The 18,558-nt window shown below is 37.1% G+C and overlaps 1 protein-coding gene across 10 annotated transcripts in view; it reads right to left on the reverse strand.

The window, feature by feature from the left end:
• Window positions 1-246: 246 nt before the first annotated feature.
• Window positions 247-18,558, reverse strand: part of DIP2C (disco interacting protein 2 homolog C) — a 274,574-nt gene continuing 256,262 nt past the window's right edge. For all 10 annotated transcript variants that reach the window (XM_072412615.1, XM_072412618.1, XM_072412620.1 and 7 more), the window contains 5 exons: window positions 10,921-10,978; window positions 9,662-9,736; window positions 7,415-7,589; window positions 6,173-6,296; window positions 247-5,312 (listed from right to left, as the gene is read on the reverse strand). In XM_072412615.1, the coding sequence (XP_072268716.1) occupies window positions 5,060-5,312; window positions 6,173-6,296; window positions 7,415-7,589; window positions 9,662-9,736; window positions 10,921-10,978 (685 nt within the window). In that variant the 3' untranslated portion in view covers window positions 247-5,059. The remainder of the gene's footprint in view (window positions 5,313-6,172; window positions 6,297-7,414; window positions 7,590-9,661; window positions 9,737-10,920; window positions 10,979-18,558) is intronic.

Below are 18,558 nucleotides of genomic sequence, written 5' to 3' on the forward strand. Positions count from 1 at the left end.
CAAATTTAAATGGCAAAAATATCAGCACTCAAAATTTCTATAGTGGGTCCCATACCGATACTGTGTTTTGGGGGTGCAATGGTCCCCTATATCAAGGCAACTAAGAGAACAGAACAGTTTGTTGCCTTAATAAAGGGGACCATTGTGCCTCTGAAACAGTGTTGGTTTGATTTTTAAAGAAGCGTAAATGCTAACATCTTTATTTAAATATTTACAGCCTTGATAAATAAAAAGCCAGGAACAAGGTTTTCAGAGCAACAAAAATAAAAGCTTTTATTTGTTCATTTGAATATAAAACAGGCGTTATCACAGATGTACAAAGCGTACTGGTGGTTTAACATACAAGAAGGTTGCTGTCTTTTGCACATAAAAATTTTATTTTAATTATTTTTCTAGGTTTCAGCTGTGATTGGCTGAGTAAATGACATTTCTCGAACCAGTCAACACTCCATGAAGTAACGCTTCTGCTAACATTCAACTAATAAACAGGGACAAGTCTTTCCCTGGGGTAAAGGGTCAAGCAGAATTAAATATATAATAAAACAAGCACCATGAGGAATCTGTTGGATCGTGTGTGTGTGTTGTGTATGGGTTTAGCTGTACCCTCCTCTCGGTCTACCCACATCTGACCTTAAATAATTTAAAATAAAATAAAAAAAAGCACAAATCTCACAAGACAGAAGTTACGAGATCCCATGAATGGTTTATCTACAGTACGCTTTCTAATACAGATCAATCTTCCTTTATTGCTGTTTCTTCCTTGCAAGCACCAGAGAGGGCACTCATGTGTCATGTACAATGGTCACAACACATAGAAATCCGGAAAACTAGCAAGATACATCTTCTATTTGCAGGCAGAGAGTGCTACATGATTCTGTCTTCACTACTCAGGATTTGGCTGCTCCTCCATTGCTGTTCTTTGCTATCCAACTAATACCTGAGGTCATATGCTGGCATTTAGAGTCCACACTACCATAGAAAGGGCTGAATGAGCCGGCAAGGCTGGCTCTATTGTATTACTCGCATATTCTCAAAGTCTACAACACAGGTAAATATCCTTTTCATCACTAATTTTTGAGAGCCTCTGCTTTATAAAAACAAAACACCACAACATTGGTCCAAGATTGACAAGCCAAAGAAGAAACCTAATACATATAGAACTAATTATTTCCCATTCCCAAATTGCATTTCCAGTACAGGGCTTTCAAAAAGAAACTGTGAAGTATAAAAGGTAAAATTGAATCTGCTTTTGATGTAGTGCAGAGTCAAATGAGCAATGTGGGCATGCTGGAGATGTTACCAGAACTATCTGAAAGGTTTTATACAAATCTGTGATGGAGTATGAAGATACAATGGCTGCCGAAGATCTGAAAAGGTGACTCTACTTTTGATGAGAAAAAGCAATCCCCCCACCTGATCAATTACATTGCAAGGATTTTAGCAAACTTCAGTCCTACCTAATAAAATTGTACGGAAACTTACACATAGATTCCATTTAATTCTTACTTCTTGCAGTAATTTACACATCTCACAATGGGATGGCTTTAACAACAGCAATGTTATCTCTGAAATGAGGATAACCCTCTTGTGCAAAATCAATAGATTTTCTCTTTCTGATTTTTTAGACTTTCTTGCTGACGCAGAGAGAGGTATTCTAAATACTTTACTATGTAAACAGTCAACATCTGAGCAAATTGAAATATCTGAATCTGATCGCCATTCAAAGTTTTAAGCTGAAAGGCTTGGCTGGTGAAGACATGTAAGGGCCTAATATTATTATTTAATATTTTTTCTCTGACTTTTATATGTCACTCTTGTCTAAGTCAGGTAACAGCCTTGAGTTTTTCTAGATTTGAACAATTAAAGGACGCCTCTACATCTTTGAAGATTTGTCAAGTTTTAGGATAGAGATGAAAATCATCCCTGAACAGATGTTTCCATTGTGTTATTGGATCATTTTTGGAATTCTTTAATTGGTATGATTGGCTGTTATAGTAACCTGTCAGGAAGTTTAATTTGTTGGCACGCGAGAAATTATATTGAAAACATGAAAATGAAACAGAAGAGCTGCCAACTGCAATATAGTGCCAATGCTTGCTGTATATTCAGATCAGTTTGTGTTTAAATTTAGTCTGTCTCTCTTGGCAAGATTTTTCCTTTACATTTACGGTAAAATAAAAGGAATATAACTTATGTACCCAATGTAATTGTGACATCTTCTTCAATAGGATGTGTAATGGCATAATATGCAAAAATAGCCTGTGACTGGCAAAAAAAAGAGATCTGCAGTTGGCAAATAATGAGTTTTCTGGAATGATTTGTAACCGGTATGGTCAGTAAAAGGTTTACAATAAATGTGCTGTTCTGAAGTGTTCTGAAAAGACCGGCTTACTTCTTCATGTGTAAGAGATTTGCTGTATCATAGCAGTAAGAAGGAAATAAAAGAAACACATACTGGTAAATTTCAAGTGGGCATATACCCACATGAATAAGAGAGGATAAAGGGCAATGAAGGGCTGCACATTTTTTTTTTATTACAACCCAGCCTAAGGTTTAAGAATAAAACCTAAGATTTGTTAATGTGATTGGTGTTGAAAGGAAGGACTCATAGTTTAGTCCGAGTCTCAACCACATAAGCAACTATCTAGGTTTCTGGTCATGTGGCGTAGCATGGAGCAGCATTTTATTTATTTTTTTTACAGGAAAGGTGCATTGCAGTCCTTCTATTATATTTATCTGGTTCAGGAGGACTGAAAACATAGCATAAAGGTAACATTTTAAAATAAGTCTGCTTCAAGGAGATTCTAACCCAATATGGGCAAAGTGACAGTGTCTATACCTATCTTACCCTGCCAGGTATAAATAAAGCCATGCGCCTTTGTCCGTTAAGGTATATTCAACTATCTAAGCTCAATAGCTTTACAGCTTTTTCATGGCTTAAATTCCCACTATCCCCCCTTCATGTGACAGTGTTTGGTGTCTTATAGGGGGTCATATGTTCCCCTACACCTAGAAACTTCATTCTATTAGTGAAGTCGCTGAAATTGCTGAGATTTATGCCTGGCAGGGTGGCCTATGTACAAACATTCTCATTTTGTCCTGAATGGGCAAAATATTCTAAAGAATATTGGATTAAAGACATCTGGGTGTAGAATCCATTCACAATATTAAATACATAGGAAGTATAAAATTCATATGCCTTATAATTTTTTTTACATTTTCTTGATGGGCTTTAATTAGAAATTCAATGGGAGTGCAAATCAAGTTCAAAAACTTTTATGAATACTTCTGAAATGCTGTAAAATATGTAAAATGAAGATTCAACTCTGCATCTGAAGCAATGTAGATGGAACGAGTGAGGGAGCACACTAACAAGGACTTGGATCGGGCTATGAATTTCATGGACCGTCTCATTCCTCAACATTCTTATTTTCTTTTTTTTTTTATATTTCTTAATATATTAATAAACGTCTCCTCTGATCAGCACACACGTTATACATTTGTATCCACTGTTGCTTCTCTAAAAAAAAAATGATAGTGCATTTCAGCCATACGTTTTGTACACCATCTAAAGGATGGTATTTTAAATCCACTTGCTGGTATCTAGAATAACTTTTTATAAGGGAACACAGGCAATCCACGATTGCAGTTTTCAAACAAAGATTGTGAATAACACCCAATTATATACAGTGGGAGACACCATGCAAGTGACATGTACTGCATCGTAAACATTAAAATATATCCCTTCCCGCATAACCCATTAGTGAATTTATAATTTCATATATATATTTGATGTGATACTATCCACTCAAGATAATACAACGCATTTTTTTATATTAGCAAACATTACAAGAGTTTTAACTTTCTTGAATGCTGTATTTTTTTGTTTTATACTTCTAAAGAGATCAAAATAAATTAAACATTTTATACATAATTACATATGGAGAGTTAACTTATTTTATCTTTTTAGTTCAGTACAAAGATAATTGCCAAAGTCCACCTTATGCATACTATGTTTTTTTTCATCTGATTTAACAATCGCTAGCTTTATTACTCTCAATCTGAGATGAACAGCAATTTTTAATTAGTGTGCTTTCTTATGAATTGCTAGGCAAATTCTCTTGAGGCTGCAATATGAGGCTTTGAGATGGCCAGGCTATATTATCCACCAGCCAGTTTTAGCCCCTGGGAGGCATTAAATTTAAATAAAACTTTCTTTTTATATTTAAAGATTACAGTAGTCTGTTTTGGTTGCAAAATGGCACCTGATAACCCAATGCAAGATTATATATTGGTTTGCAGCCAAGAAATAATAGATTTTCTATCAGAAGGTAAAACTAAGCTTATAAAATAAAGTTACAAAAATTAAAAAAAAGTCCCTTCTAATATCAGTGGGTAAAACACTGGAAAGCAGTTGACACACTTTGGCCTCAATCCAGTACCCAAGAGCTTACAACATTGAACTATGATTTTAATTTAAATTACATTATTATGAATTTGGATTTTTTTTTTTGTAATCGTACCTTTTCTTCCTGCACAAACAAGATATTAAAACGTATAACATTTTTAGATTAGGTTGCGTCAACATGTTGATGCGATCCCACTCTAAAATGTTTTTTTATAAATCAACCTATTTCGTTCATTTAAAAAAAAAAATCCTGCATCAAATCCACAGCTACATAATGAAAAACAATGGGGTCAGTCTAGCAACATAAAAACAAAGAACTCATTGTTAAAAATTGGCATAAAAAAAGAATAAGTTGAAGGTCACACAGGCCTTTAAGTTTTAGAGACCTGTAGAGGTGTCAACTTATTTAATTGAGGCAACACAGTACCCTAAAAAAGTATTTTGGTGCTAAAGTGTAGTGGTAAAAACAAAAGCACATTTCACATTCTGTCTGCCCAATTGTTTGAGGAATTGGTAAGTTAAAATGACAAAAACTGCTCCATTCTGAACAAAGGTTATCCCCTTATTTGCACGTTTGATTTTCTTTTTAGTGGACACAAAAAATTTTTTACATCTATTGTGAAGTCCATGGAAGCCTTAAAATGTACAAGACTACATGTTGTAGGCCACATATATAGGATCCAGCTGGTCAGCCAAAAACCCATCTCGTAGGTGCATACGTTGTTTCTCTCCACGGGAGTTGATAGGAATGACACCAATGTCCACCACTACAACTACGCCTACGATAAGATAATGTTCCTCCAAGATCACATTGGTGACCAGCGGTACAAGATCCAGGGCTTCCTGTTCTGATCCATCAAGCTCCACGACGACCACTAATAAATTCGTCCAAGTAAAGACGGCACTACGAGAGAATGAAAGTAAAATTCAGAACCAAAGCATTTCTGAGAGTATACAAGAAATATATTCTAGAAGCTTGAGACAAATTCAATGTATAGTAAATTTATTCATGCATTGTACAAGCATGTGTATATAATTTATCAAAGAATCAGACAAATACCAACTGTAAATAATAAACAGTATTTATATTGCGCCAACATATTACGCAGTGCTGTACAATAAATATAATAACAACATAAATAACAACATGTTTGATTGAAGATGCATTTAGCAGAGTTTATTAAAAGGTGATGTATGTATTGTTGGTAATAGATTCAATGGGCATGATTTATGAAAGCTCTCCAAGGAGGTAGAGGATACACTTTTGTCAGTGAAGCTGGGTGATCCAGCAAACCTGGAATGCATTTCTTTGCTATTTGTTAGCAAATGTTTTTAATCCTGGACCACATCCTTTCCAGGTTTGCTGGATCACCCAGCTTCAGCCATGAATAGTATATTCCCTCCAATGGGCCTGATTTATTAAAGCTTTCCAAAATTAGAGAAGATAGACTATCATGGGTGAACCTGGGTGATCGAGCAAAACTGGAATAAATCACCTTGAAATGTTTTTACACCCCTAAAAGGGAATTTAGTTTTAGGCGAGTATCAGTAAACAGAATCACCAATTGGATCACTGATGTGACTTGGGAAAGTACAGATGCTTCACAATTTGTAAAATCTGTCCTTCTGTAAATTAAAAAGGGACAATAATATTATGCTTTACTTGCTATACCCAAATACAGTTACCTCTACATATATACATTAGTGTAATGTTTTGTAAGTGAAATTGGAAAATTTAAAAATCAAAGCTTTATGAATATTCACCATTCTGTTACGCTCTTGTGGGCTCTGATCACAGACGTCTCTATATCGATTGGGTGGTATCTCATCCCTCTCAATTCCATTGCTTCATCTAGAGCCCCCACAACATACAGGGCGTCATGACGTTCTATATAAAAGGAAGAAGAAAAAACAAACCTCCATAAGAAAGCATACTAAGGTTTATTTATCAGTGTTTTCACCTAAGATTCACTCACTGTTTACCCCAAACTTACAACATTTGATTCAATTAGAAAAAGTAAAAAGCAATGTTTAGCCATAATTTATACATATTTCAAAATAATTCCAATGAATTAATTTAGAGAGTTGTCACCAGAACAGGAACCCCCATTGAAAAGTTTTCCCTTACTCTGTTCATTTGTAGTGAGATAAAAATTCTGTCTTTTGTATCAGAGGGCCTGACTTATTAAAGTTCTCCAAGGTTGGAGAGGACACACTTTTATCAGTGAAGCTGGGTGATCCACAAACCTAGAAGAGATCTGGTCCAGGATTCAAAACATTTGCTAGCAAATATGAAATGTCTTTGAGGTAATCAGATCCAGGTTTGCTGGATCACCCAGCTTTACTTATAAAATTGTATCTTTTCCAGTCTTGGAGGGCTTTAATAAATCAGACCTATTATTATTTGCTGAAATTTGCTAAATGTTGAACATAAAGAGATATATCCTAAAACAATTCAACGTTTTATGGTGCATCTGTTATGTCCATCTACTCTCCCACTACTCCCACGGATGTTATGACTTTGTGTAACATGACATTCCTGATAAGTAAGATTGAGTAAATCCCAGGAATCAATGCATTTTGAGTTGTTTTTTTCAGTGTCATTTATCTGTAGATCATATGTGTGACCTTTGATTTGCATAAAACATTGCTTAAAGAAAATTACCCAATTAATTTTTAGGTATCATTTTTAAACTTGTAACAATAATCATCATTTTAGTATTTTAAATAAGATAAATCATAAAATAAAAAGTATATTTTATGTATGGTATACTGATAACATATATCAAAACAGAAAAAAACACCCTTTTTTTTCTTATATATTTTTGTGTATCCCCCCTCAAGAAAACAATAGATCTATTAATTTGGTTGGGTAATGATGCTTTTGCTGTTTCCGTTATCACCAAAGAAACAAGTCCTTAATGGAATTGTAAAAATTGTCTCTAGGGGTATGGTAGGGGTATTTGGTCTATAGAGGTACAAAAGCTGAATAAGTTAACATTTTACCTCCATTTGCGTCTGTTAGCTCTGTTCTTCTCAGGAACCCTAGGTAGCCAGTCCGTGCCCATACAGTTTGTGTGTCTCCGAAGCTGAGTCGGGAACTGAAGTGGTCGGACTGTAAGGACTCATCTCCATAGATCGTAAAATACCCACTGGCATTATGTGCACTGTGAACCCAAATCTGCAAATCAAAAAACATATATCATCTTTATGTCAATCATGTTTATTAGGTTTTTCATACAAAAACAACAAGTACAGGAAAACAAAACATTCACAATACAAATGCAAGGTAATAATAAATACAAACTTGAGGTGTACACCAGAAGAATAATTGGTCAGCAGGACTCGTTCAAGTTTGTAGCTCTGAGGGTACATATTCTCAGTAACTTATTAGCTGCCTGTACACATCATTGTAGACTATATTATAAAACGATATTTAGTGTATTCTTGGTGTACCTATGAACCTAAGATATCATTTTAACCTTTGGTTGTTAACAACATAAAGGAAGAGAAAAGGGGAGGGGGAAACCAAAATATATAATAAACCAACAGGTCGGGAAAAAAGGGACCAACAGGGAAGGGGAAAAAAGGGAGTAGGGGAGATAACAGTAAATGACAGCCTTTTGCTCAGCAAGCGAGGACCCCATTTTATATCCATATATATGTCTATGGCAGATAAGTTTGAATTTGCAAATTTTCTCAAGCTCAGGGACCCAATCCTTTATAGAAGGAGCTGACATTTGTTTCCTGAGTCTCGGAATAAGGGACCTAGCGGCTGTGAGGAAATTACGAAGCACAATTTTTTTGGTGGTTTTAATCGACCCGGGAACCAAAGACAATAGAGTCACCTTATTATATATTAGGTACATCAGACGCCGTACAATCAATAAACAATTGAATTGTCGTTTCCCAGAAATGGAAAAAAAACGGGCATTCCCACCATATATGGATCATTGAACCCCTTTGGGGTTACCGAAATTTAAATTAATGGCCGCAGAAACCCAGCTGGTATTTTGTTTTGTTTGAATAGCTTTAAAGCCAGCATCATCCGGGTTGTTTTGGGCTCGTATATCTCCTTTTTAATAGAACATTTCTATAGTAGAACAAAAACCTCAGTACACTATTCTAATATTAAATGGGTGTATTTATCAAAGTGACCAACATAGGAGTTGCTAATCCATCCAAAAAACATATCAACAGTGTTTGATGGCTAGGGATACGGATCCTCTAGTAGTCTGGAGTCACATATTGAATTGTGACCAATCAATTTTGGGTGAGCTTAAAGAGCAATTCAACTTCACAATGGAATTATTCAGATTGCAGTGTTGCAAGGGTCAATAATTCTAATGGGGAATACAAAATAGGAATACTGTAATATGTGTCCTCAGATGCTACCCATTGTTTGATCCTTATATCTTACACTTCCCTATAATAGCCAATGGGCATCTGATCTCTAGAAGTATTTGTGTAAATTCATAGCACACAGCCAGCATTACACTAACAGTGTGAATGTTTTGCAACAACGTCATAACTGCAGTGGAAGGCTTTTGTAGCATTAAAAAAGCTTAATTATCTAGCAGCATTGTTACACAACACTTTTATGATGTATTTATAATCAATTACATTGCTGAGATAAAGCCAAAGCATGAAAAAGAAGAAAGTTATTGAGAGTGAAAGCTGTAATCCTAACAGAGAAAGTACTTCAGACACAAGTTAATCACATGTATACCCAAACTTTTCAAAAGCAAAATGACACTAAGCAACATAGGCTCTTATTTAAACCAAATGAAAAGCTAAATCTCATTGATTAATGCTCTGCCACAAATCAGAGGAATGTAATCTCATTTATTACCAGCACCAAGTTTTATTACAGTTACTGTGAGTCACTTTGATTTCTGATCGGCAGATAAATTAAATATTAATCAAAATTACAATAATTAAAGAGATTAATGATGCAAAAGAATTAAATAAACAATGCCAATAAATGCAAGCCTTTGGTATAGCATGAGACAGATAATTCTTCACACAAAGCAAACACTGGGAAATAAATATCTTTTAGCCATAAAAGCCATAAACACTTTAATTTAGTATAGTATTATTTTTCACTAATTCCAAATAAATGGACTTCCGTAACAAATGGTAAGGGAGAAAAGTTTCAGCTAGCTAGATAAAACTTCAGCTTAGATGCAGCAATATTCATATCATATTGTGAGCTGGCTGGAAGGTTACATGTCACTGGGAACCATGACTCACCTCCCCAAGATGCGAGTCTCCAAGGGGTCCCTTTGTTTCTGGATTTGCAATGATTATACGAACACCTGGGAGGATCTGGGGAGATGAAGATCATTTGATTTAGAAACAATGGGTATATGAGTCATAGAGAAATCGAAAATAACAGATATATTATTAGATGTAATATCAGGTGTATACCAGTTCACACTTCCTAATTTGAACTTTTGCTTTAATACAGCAAAAGCATATTTATGACCCGTCCAGAATATTATTATGGGAGCAGTGGAGTAGGTAGAGCAATGCTAAAAGGGATAGGGGATCCTCTGGTAGTCTGGAGTCACAAACTGACTTGTGACCGATAAATTTTGTTTGAGCTTTAAGAGCAATTTTACCACCCAATGGAATTATCCAGAATAAAGTGTTGCATTGGTCATTTTTACGGGAGAATAGAGCATAGAAATACTGTAAAAGATTCCTCACAGAGTTCAGGCTGGAAACAATGGCAACTTGACTGAAAAACCAAGTTCTACTAGTCACAGCAATTCCAAGATTGGATCTCTTCAGAACCTTTTGAAGAATCACATAAACAGCTGGTAACCTTACTGCTCACAGAGGTATGGTAATTCCCCATCTCTCCCATCACATGAACATGGTGCAGGAATTGTCACTAAGAATAAAATGCTACTCTAGACCAGGCTTTATTTTCTGCTCAAGCAAGTTCATTAAATTCCCTAGCGGTTCATTTCTTTCCGGTTTTATATGTCTAAAAGCAGTACGTTGTTTTTCATGGAAATTTATTTTACAGTATGATATAATAGTATGAGTATAAAAACGTTTGTAACATGGACGGCGTGGGACGCCGGCGGATCAGGTAAGTGCTGTATTTACTAGTACCTTCCCATAGGTTTACCTACCCCGAGTGTGACTCGGGGTTACCGCTTTTAGCAACTTTTTTCTACCCCAAGTCACACTCGGGGTTACCTCTAGGGAGGTTAATTCCATATGTAATGTATGTCAAAAATGTGGACTGAGCTGGGCATTTACAGCTGAATACATCCAACAGACGATTATGAACAGGTAGGTAAATTTAAGTTATTGCATAGGAGACATAGATTATCTTTTGCAATAAAGAGCCTGGGTGTTAGCACATTTTTATCTTTAAAGTTTACCATAAGTATACTCTAATACTAACATTGCTTTGAAATTTAGTCTCTCCTGCAAATATCATATGATTGTGGAGCTCTGCAACCGCCGTAAACACACAAATGACACAGACATACCTTTCCTGATTCCATGAGGGGCAAACTGTGAGGAGATCCTCTTTCTACTAATCGGACTCTGAAAAAAAAAATGGAGACAAGGGTTTACTTTTATTAATAAGTACATACAGTATAACATACAGTATATTCCCAGTATGTAATGTTATTAACCGCAAGGGGTTATAACGTGAATACTTTGCCCATGCACCGTAGAACAGCATGGAAGGTTGTTGTGAATAATGCTGGTCTGGTGAAAGGTTCTATTTATTGCAAACGTGTTCTGCGGTGTTTTGGAAAATCAACAGGTTCACTTTAATTGCTGGGAAAGACTAATTTTAAATTACTGCAAAAAGGCAACTTGGTTATGCTATAGGCAGACTGATAAGGATAAGGAACCAGTGTGGATACTTTACTGACACAATAAATTGCTGTTTAAAAACAATAGTTTACATAATCTGAAAGTGCTACTTGCCTGGCTGTCATACATGATCCTTATAATTTGAGCTACTCACCCAGGAAACGTATGCTGGATAAAAAGAGCTGACTCTAACTTTACTGATCAGCATATTTGATCTATGTCAGTATTTTCAGAAATAATAAAGGCAAAGGATCATTATAACAGAGGAGAGAGGGCCAGCATAAAGCAACAATTTTATAAACTACACACTGCAAGTCAGCATTTTTCAAAATTGATGTTAATCTTTATCCTACAACAGCGACTGGAAGGGATTAAAATCAGTTTTATTTAATAAAATAAGTAGATTTATGGCAATTAGTGTAAATTTTACTTCTTGTGGATTGTGCTTTTAAAATGCTGGCCCTCTGTCCTCCATACTCCCTGGTGTTATGCTGATCCCCTACATTCACTGCAGTGTTCAACCCCAAAATGTTTTAAGCTGGATGGGAAGAAGCTGTAGGCAGGTAGGAACTCCTGTATTGGAATTTTATATTTGTCATGGCACCCATAGCAATACAACTGCAGCTTTCTAGTAACCCAATAATGGTGCTTCCTATATTTCTGTCAGAAAAATGTGTTTGAGTTGAAAATATTTCATTACTACTCGGAATTCCCATGCAGCTAATATAGTTGTGTGCACAATGAAAAGAATGTATTAGTAAAACATGCATGTCCAAAATAGAGCAATAATCCTTGTTTGCCGAAAACCTCCCAAATCCCCTAAAAGATAACATCAATCATGTATTTCATGAAGACAGATAATCCAATTGTATTTGGGGTGAAGAAGGTTAAGATTTAATAGACAATTAAATGGAACATAAAAAGCTTAAAATCTAAATAAATAGAGTATGGTCCTGCTGACAGTGTAATGCCATTAACAGAGTTTAAGAGGTTGTATTTTATAAAAGGGTCACAAGACTAGCCAGCAGAGGCCAGGGACAATGCAATTTCTTGCTAAATACAAAAATCTGAGGTCATGCACAAAAGTCTTTGATCTGTTCCAAATGGAGTAAGGTTCACTGATATTCCCTGCCAGGCACAAGCAGCCACACCCAGCTTTACAGAAAAAAATGTTTCTTCGGTCTGATTAAAGGGGCATTCAAGCATGACACCATAGTGTGTGTAGCACATTGTTCCAATATCAAAGAACAAAGCTGGTTAATGTGATAGACTACTACTAGATATAAAATGATTTGGATTATGGAGAACTTTTTAAGACACCCTTTAGTGTATGATTTGTTCAAGGAAAATCTTTAAGAAGCTATACATGGGTGTACATACCGGTGTTAAATTCAGTAGTAATATCTGCAGCCCTGAATTTTGCCTCTTTCTTCCCAAATGCAATAAAGTGATAAAAGATAGTAAGATAGAAACTATGAAGATATCACTGAATAAGTTCAATGGCTAAACTATGTCATATATATCGAAAGCAACGTACTCTGCATAGTATGACACTGAAACCATTAAACCTACTGATTCAAGGTGGATGTCAAATTTCCCTTTACCCCATTACACAGGTTCACAGGTTAGTCTTATTACAGTACTCTCTTAGGCCTCGTGCACATGGGCCAATTTTCACTTTTGATCTAATAAAATGGTCAAATCTGAAATGGTACTGACCAGTTGTAAGCAACCATTTTTTTTTGGTCTTTGATGGACCATACAGTGTTTGGATATGTTGGTAAATAATAATCAAAGGTACACAAGTAACGTGTACGAATGATCGATTAAATCAGATTGGGATGCTGATCAATTTCCAAACCAGCAAATCAACCATAATGCCAGAATCTCATACACATGTGTGCAGTGCATTGGACTTCTGATGCAATAATTATGATCAGAAAATCGATCATAGTGCTTGGTCCAGCACAAAACTGGCAGTGGATCTGGTCTTATGTACTAGGCCCTAGAGTTGCAGGACAGATTTGGGAACTGCCTCCTTTTACAGGATTTTTTTAGGCTTGCAACTTTTTGGGAAGACAATTGTCTTGCAACTATTTGTTTTTGCAAAACGGAATTGAACAGAGGTCAGACTAAGAGACCATAATCTCGAGACTTCATGTGCTTGGATCTTAGCACTAAACTCTCCCAGTATTTTTGCAGTAATTCTAATAGTTCATGATTTACATTGTCTTTTATTAGACATCACATAAAGGGGAAATGTAATTTTACGGTAAAGGGCTACAGTGTAACTCCTGCATCAATATATATACTGTGCTTGAGCAGTCAACGTTGCACAATAAATTGCAGATGTGTATTTCTATTTCTTAAAATCTAATGTACCAACATAAAAGCTATTTCCCAATTCTCTGACGTTCTGGTATTATTATACCAATGGCAGTGCAATGCCAAATAGTAATGAGCTATATCTCCCCTAGTGACAAACCAGCTGGTACTTCTTCCTTCTGTATTCCTAATAGGATCTGAGCAATAATATAATAATTTACAACTCTTTGGAAAATTGTTTGATATGATATTCACAAAGAATTTTCATGGCTGCCTGTGAGTTATTGGGGGTAATTTAGTTGCAATGTGTTACTGTTGCCTTTAAAACTGGAAAATGTCTATGCTGAGTTTTCCCGCATTTTTAACGTATTTACAGTTTAAGTGCTTATAAACACTGGAAAACGCCCCATTAAAATCAATGGAAGCGTTTACTCTAGTTTTCCAATGCTAACCCCGCTTTTTTAATTTTTAAACGTTGCAAGCGTTGCAACGTTATAGATAATGTTCATAAACGTGCCTCAAGGAAACGTCCTGGTGTAGAGTGGCCCATTGGAAGGCATGAGAATTTCAAACATGGGCTTTTAAAGCCTCAAGTTAAACGCTGGGGAAAATATCCGTGTAGACTAAGCCTAAGTCTGGTTCTTTTCCAAGGATGACAGATATATATATAGTACATGCACAAATACAGATTGTTTCCCCTTGGAGCTTTCTACACTTTGTAGGTCTATAACTTGAAAGTATATCAGACACCAATAACAAAAATGTAATACATTTTGCAGCTTAGCATCCCTTAGATGTTGTGGCATTTTTTAAATTATTTATTCAGAATTTTTCCTCTATTTAAACCTAGAGCTCCTGCCAGTAACACTATTCAGAGACAATACTGGATGATACTAGGGTGACAATACTGTAGGTTGTATCCTATGTTGTTACCAAAGGCTGCTTGGCCTTGGCTACAATACAATTCCTCCTGCTCAAGACATTGACGGGGGTGCTCCATACTTCAGTACTTGTACTGCTGGGAACACCATAGAGCAGTGTTTCTCAACCTTTTTAATGTGGGGGAGCCCATTAAAACTACTTTTAAGTGTTCAAGGAATCCCTGCTATAATTACTATAGCCACAGCTCAACGTATATTAGTGTGGTGGTCAGGAGGATGGATGCCCCTTACATTGCTGGCCAGTGGTCAGATATCACACTTACAGAAAGCCAAAAAGACCATTGGTGTCAGGTTAACAGACCTGAAAAGCACAAATTTCTCATTGTTCAAGGAAACCCTAGCAACCTCTGGTGGAAACCTAGGGTTCCATGGAACCATGGTTAAGTATAGAGCAGAGGTCCCCAATCCCTGGCCCACTATTCAGCAGAAGGACCCTGCTTGGGGGGGCGCACCGGCCAAAGTAGCGGCCCATGTCTCCTGTATGCATCGCAGGCTCAAGGCAGTGGGTGGGTTCTGGGATCATGACGTCACTCTGGAGGAAGTTTGTTCCTCTTTGAGTGACACACGGCTCCCCACAGTCCAGGGGTGCGTGCATTTAGTGGGAGAGGTTTAGGAGAGGTTTATTGTTAGTGTTTGTATGCACAATGGATTTTACCAGTATTTTTACCAACACAATTCTTGGGGTTTGCTGCTACAATGATGTGCCTCCAAAGCTTGGCATATTATGCAGAAAGTATTTAGAGTCCATATTTTAAATTTGAGTCCTGATGAAGGAAGCATTCTTTCGACCCCTGAAACTCATTGGCTTGTTGTTAGACAAAAAACTGTGGACTCTTTCACAAAGAAGTTTGGCACTCCTTTCTACATCTGTTTGTTGGTGTTTACTTTCATTGTACTTATAGACCAGCCACTCTCATCCAGTGTTCTGTAAAAACCCCAGGATTCCTCCAAAGCAGGGGTCCTCAAACTACGGCCCGCGGGACGAATACGGCCCCCTGAAGTTGTCCATACGGCCCGCCGGCTGCTGAGGCTGCTTCTCCTGCCTGAGTTCTGGCTGCCTGCCATCTGCACTCCAGGGAACCCGGTCACGTGACACCACTGTTGCCGGGGTAACGCTGGAGCTGTCGGGCTGAAGCCATCAGGCAGAGAAGGTATGAGCAGAGACTCATTGCTGCCTTCATACATCAGGCTGGTTCTCACTGCAGCACATGTGTACATTATCAATGTACATTTGTAAATAGTATAAACATACTATGCACATTGATCATGTACACATGTGCTGCAGTGTGATCCAGCGATTGTATGAAGGCAGCAATGAGTGACAGGTAGCAGACACTGACAAAGTTTTTTTAGCAGCCCTTTTTTAATTAATAAAAAGTGTGGGGTAGTATTGGGTGTAGGGTAGGGTGTATAAAAAGAAGCAAAGTAATGAATTGCTTGAGATTATTCATTTGCATGGAAAATGCAAGATACATTTTTTATTTTCAATACACACAGTAAAAATTCAAATTTATCTGTGCATTTTCCATGCAAAGGAATAATCTCAAGCAATTTTAAAGCCAAAGTAAACGCCACTTTTTAATGATCGGCAAGTGTGCTGTGCATATAGTATTGTTCTTTCGTGTTTTTTATACAATAAATACGTTTTGTGCAGTGTGCATAAGAATCTTCTCCTGTTTTTTTTTCAAACTATAGTACGGCCCCCCGACAGTCTCAGTGACCGTGAACCGGCCCCCTGTTTAAAAAGTTTGAGGACCCCTGCTCCAAAGGAATGACAACTGATTTGATAAAGCCTGAAGAGTTCTGGGGTAAATACCACTTAGCAGAGCCAGCTACATGACTAAAGAAGTTGTCTATAATGGTTGTGTTTGAGTCATCACTGTAAAGGAGAACATAGGGTTTAGAACGTTTGTTCTAGACTGAGATTTTAGATCCCAGGCTTTGATATCCCAGGGTTTATAAAATGTCACAAATATTGAAAATTCCTGTTGAACTGAATAAATCTAGTGAGTTCCTAACTACCCCTAGTGAGCTGATAAATGCTGCACTGAAATCCCAAGCAATGTTGTCACCCCCAGACAGATGGCTTCTATATGGGAACAGTATCTGCCTGAGCCAGATTATTATTTCTAACAGGATACACCAAAATATTTCATTCAACATACTCTGACTGCTCAAACTAGAAAACTGGAAGGTCCCAGGACGGAAATATTCCAGAAAGGGGAAGTATCCCTGCAGAAGGCTGCTAATCATTAGTGCTAAAATAAAACCAGGAAGAGGAAGTATATTTTCTAGAGTACAAAGTATTAATGAGGCACTTGGGCAGACACACAGCACAGAATTTAGAGCAGGCAGCGTGAAATGGGTCTCTGAAGCAATTACAGGCAGCGTGCATGTGCTCTAAATAGCGACACTTTTAGCATTTTGCATTCTATAATTAAAGCCTCCCATGAAATTTTTCTCTTAATTATGCATAAGAAAAAATGGCAAAACAGCTGATCATGTTTCTATTTCATACAAAGTACAAAGCCTATTATTTTTCTGGGGGGAATATCTTTATGCAATTTATTAACCGAAGCAACCAAGAGCCCGACATTATCAAAAGCCGGAAATATGTCACTAGGGGTCAGTAAGTTGTAAAGATCCCGCATAAACTAAGACTAAACTATTACAACTTTGAAAGTCTGATGTCTGCAGCTCTGTCTGCCTTGCTAGACCCAGTTTGTCACTGATGATTTGTTAGAGTGGTATGTGGGCCAAGAATCTTGGCGCATATCGATCCAATTAATGCTACTTTACAACTAGAGCTATCTACAGTAAAGAGCAATTTCGGACGCAGCATGAAAGCATTCTGCGATCTCCTATTGCTCTGTAAACAGGAACTGCAAACATCAGAAAGTTCACTCAATTTACTTTACAGTCAAACTTTAGGCACAAAAACGAAACACAGAAGTGAATCATTATGTTCACTTATTCTAAATTACTAGGACAGTAAAACCTCAGTTATCCGGCACCCACGGGGCATGGACGATTCTGGATAACTGTAGTTTCTGGATAATTGAGGTTTTCTTTTTTCAGCCATTCAGCACTAGACTTGAATGGGGAGACTTTTCCCTATTCACTACTTGTGTTGAATGGCTGAGAAACCCTGATGATGCTTGAGCCATCGTCAAGGTTTTGTTTTCCTCAGCCAATCACGGAAAGGATCAATCAGCTAAGCAAAGAGCTGTGCTATGCTGACAGCTCTGCTTTCTTGATTTCTCCCACAGCTCTACCAGAGGATGAAGAACACATGCCACACCAGAGAACTCAGATAACCGGCACCCAACAGCTCCGCTTTCTTGATTGTTCCTGTACCCCTAGCGGAGCTGTCGGGTGCCGGTTATCTGAGTTTTCCGGTTATCTGAGTTCCGGATAACCGGTTCTACTGTACATTTTTCATTAATACTTCTTGGGAAAAGTTTTTTCCTATAATGGAGAAGATACATCAAACTGTCCAACTCTGTGACCTCACTGCCTTTCTTTAGTTCTATGCCTGCAGCACTGGATGGCACCACATCAGTTTCCTATTTGGCAATACAGAAGAATGATGACAGCAGTGTGAATAGCATCATTTAAACATGTGTTTGACCAAACACCTATTACACACACCCAACTGCTGCCTACTTTTGTGCAGGAGCCTGCAGACTGCATACAAAGGACTCTTCAGAAATGTATGGCACTACAGGTTAAACACCTGTGAAAAGGTTCAAAAGGTTGAAAAGAGGGCTGCAGCGGAACTGTAGCAGTGCACTTTCTGGTCTGTGATGTGTAACTTCCTCTCTCTCTGCTACCTGCATTCTAAGATCAGTAACAGTTTTGTTCCAGCATTGCTTGGCAAAGGTAAACCACTTTGCAGAAAGGCTTTATTCTATGTAGGCACAATTAAAGTTGTGGATGTAGAGACTGATCTTTGTAAATTTATATTGGATATATAAAAAAAGAAAAAGAAAATGGGGTATGGGAATTAATTTCTCTTCCTGAGGAGGACAAATG

Source organism: Pyxicephalus adspersus, chromosome 5 (assembly GCF_032062135.1).
Source record: "Pyxicephalus adspersus chromosome 5, UCB_Pads_2.0, whole genome shotgun sequence".
NCBI classification, from domain to species: domain Eukaryota; kingdom Metazoa; phylum Chordata; class Amphibia; order Anura; family Pyxicephalidae; genus Pyxicephalus; species Pyxicephalus adspersus.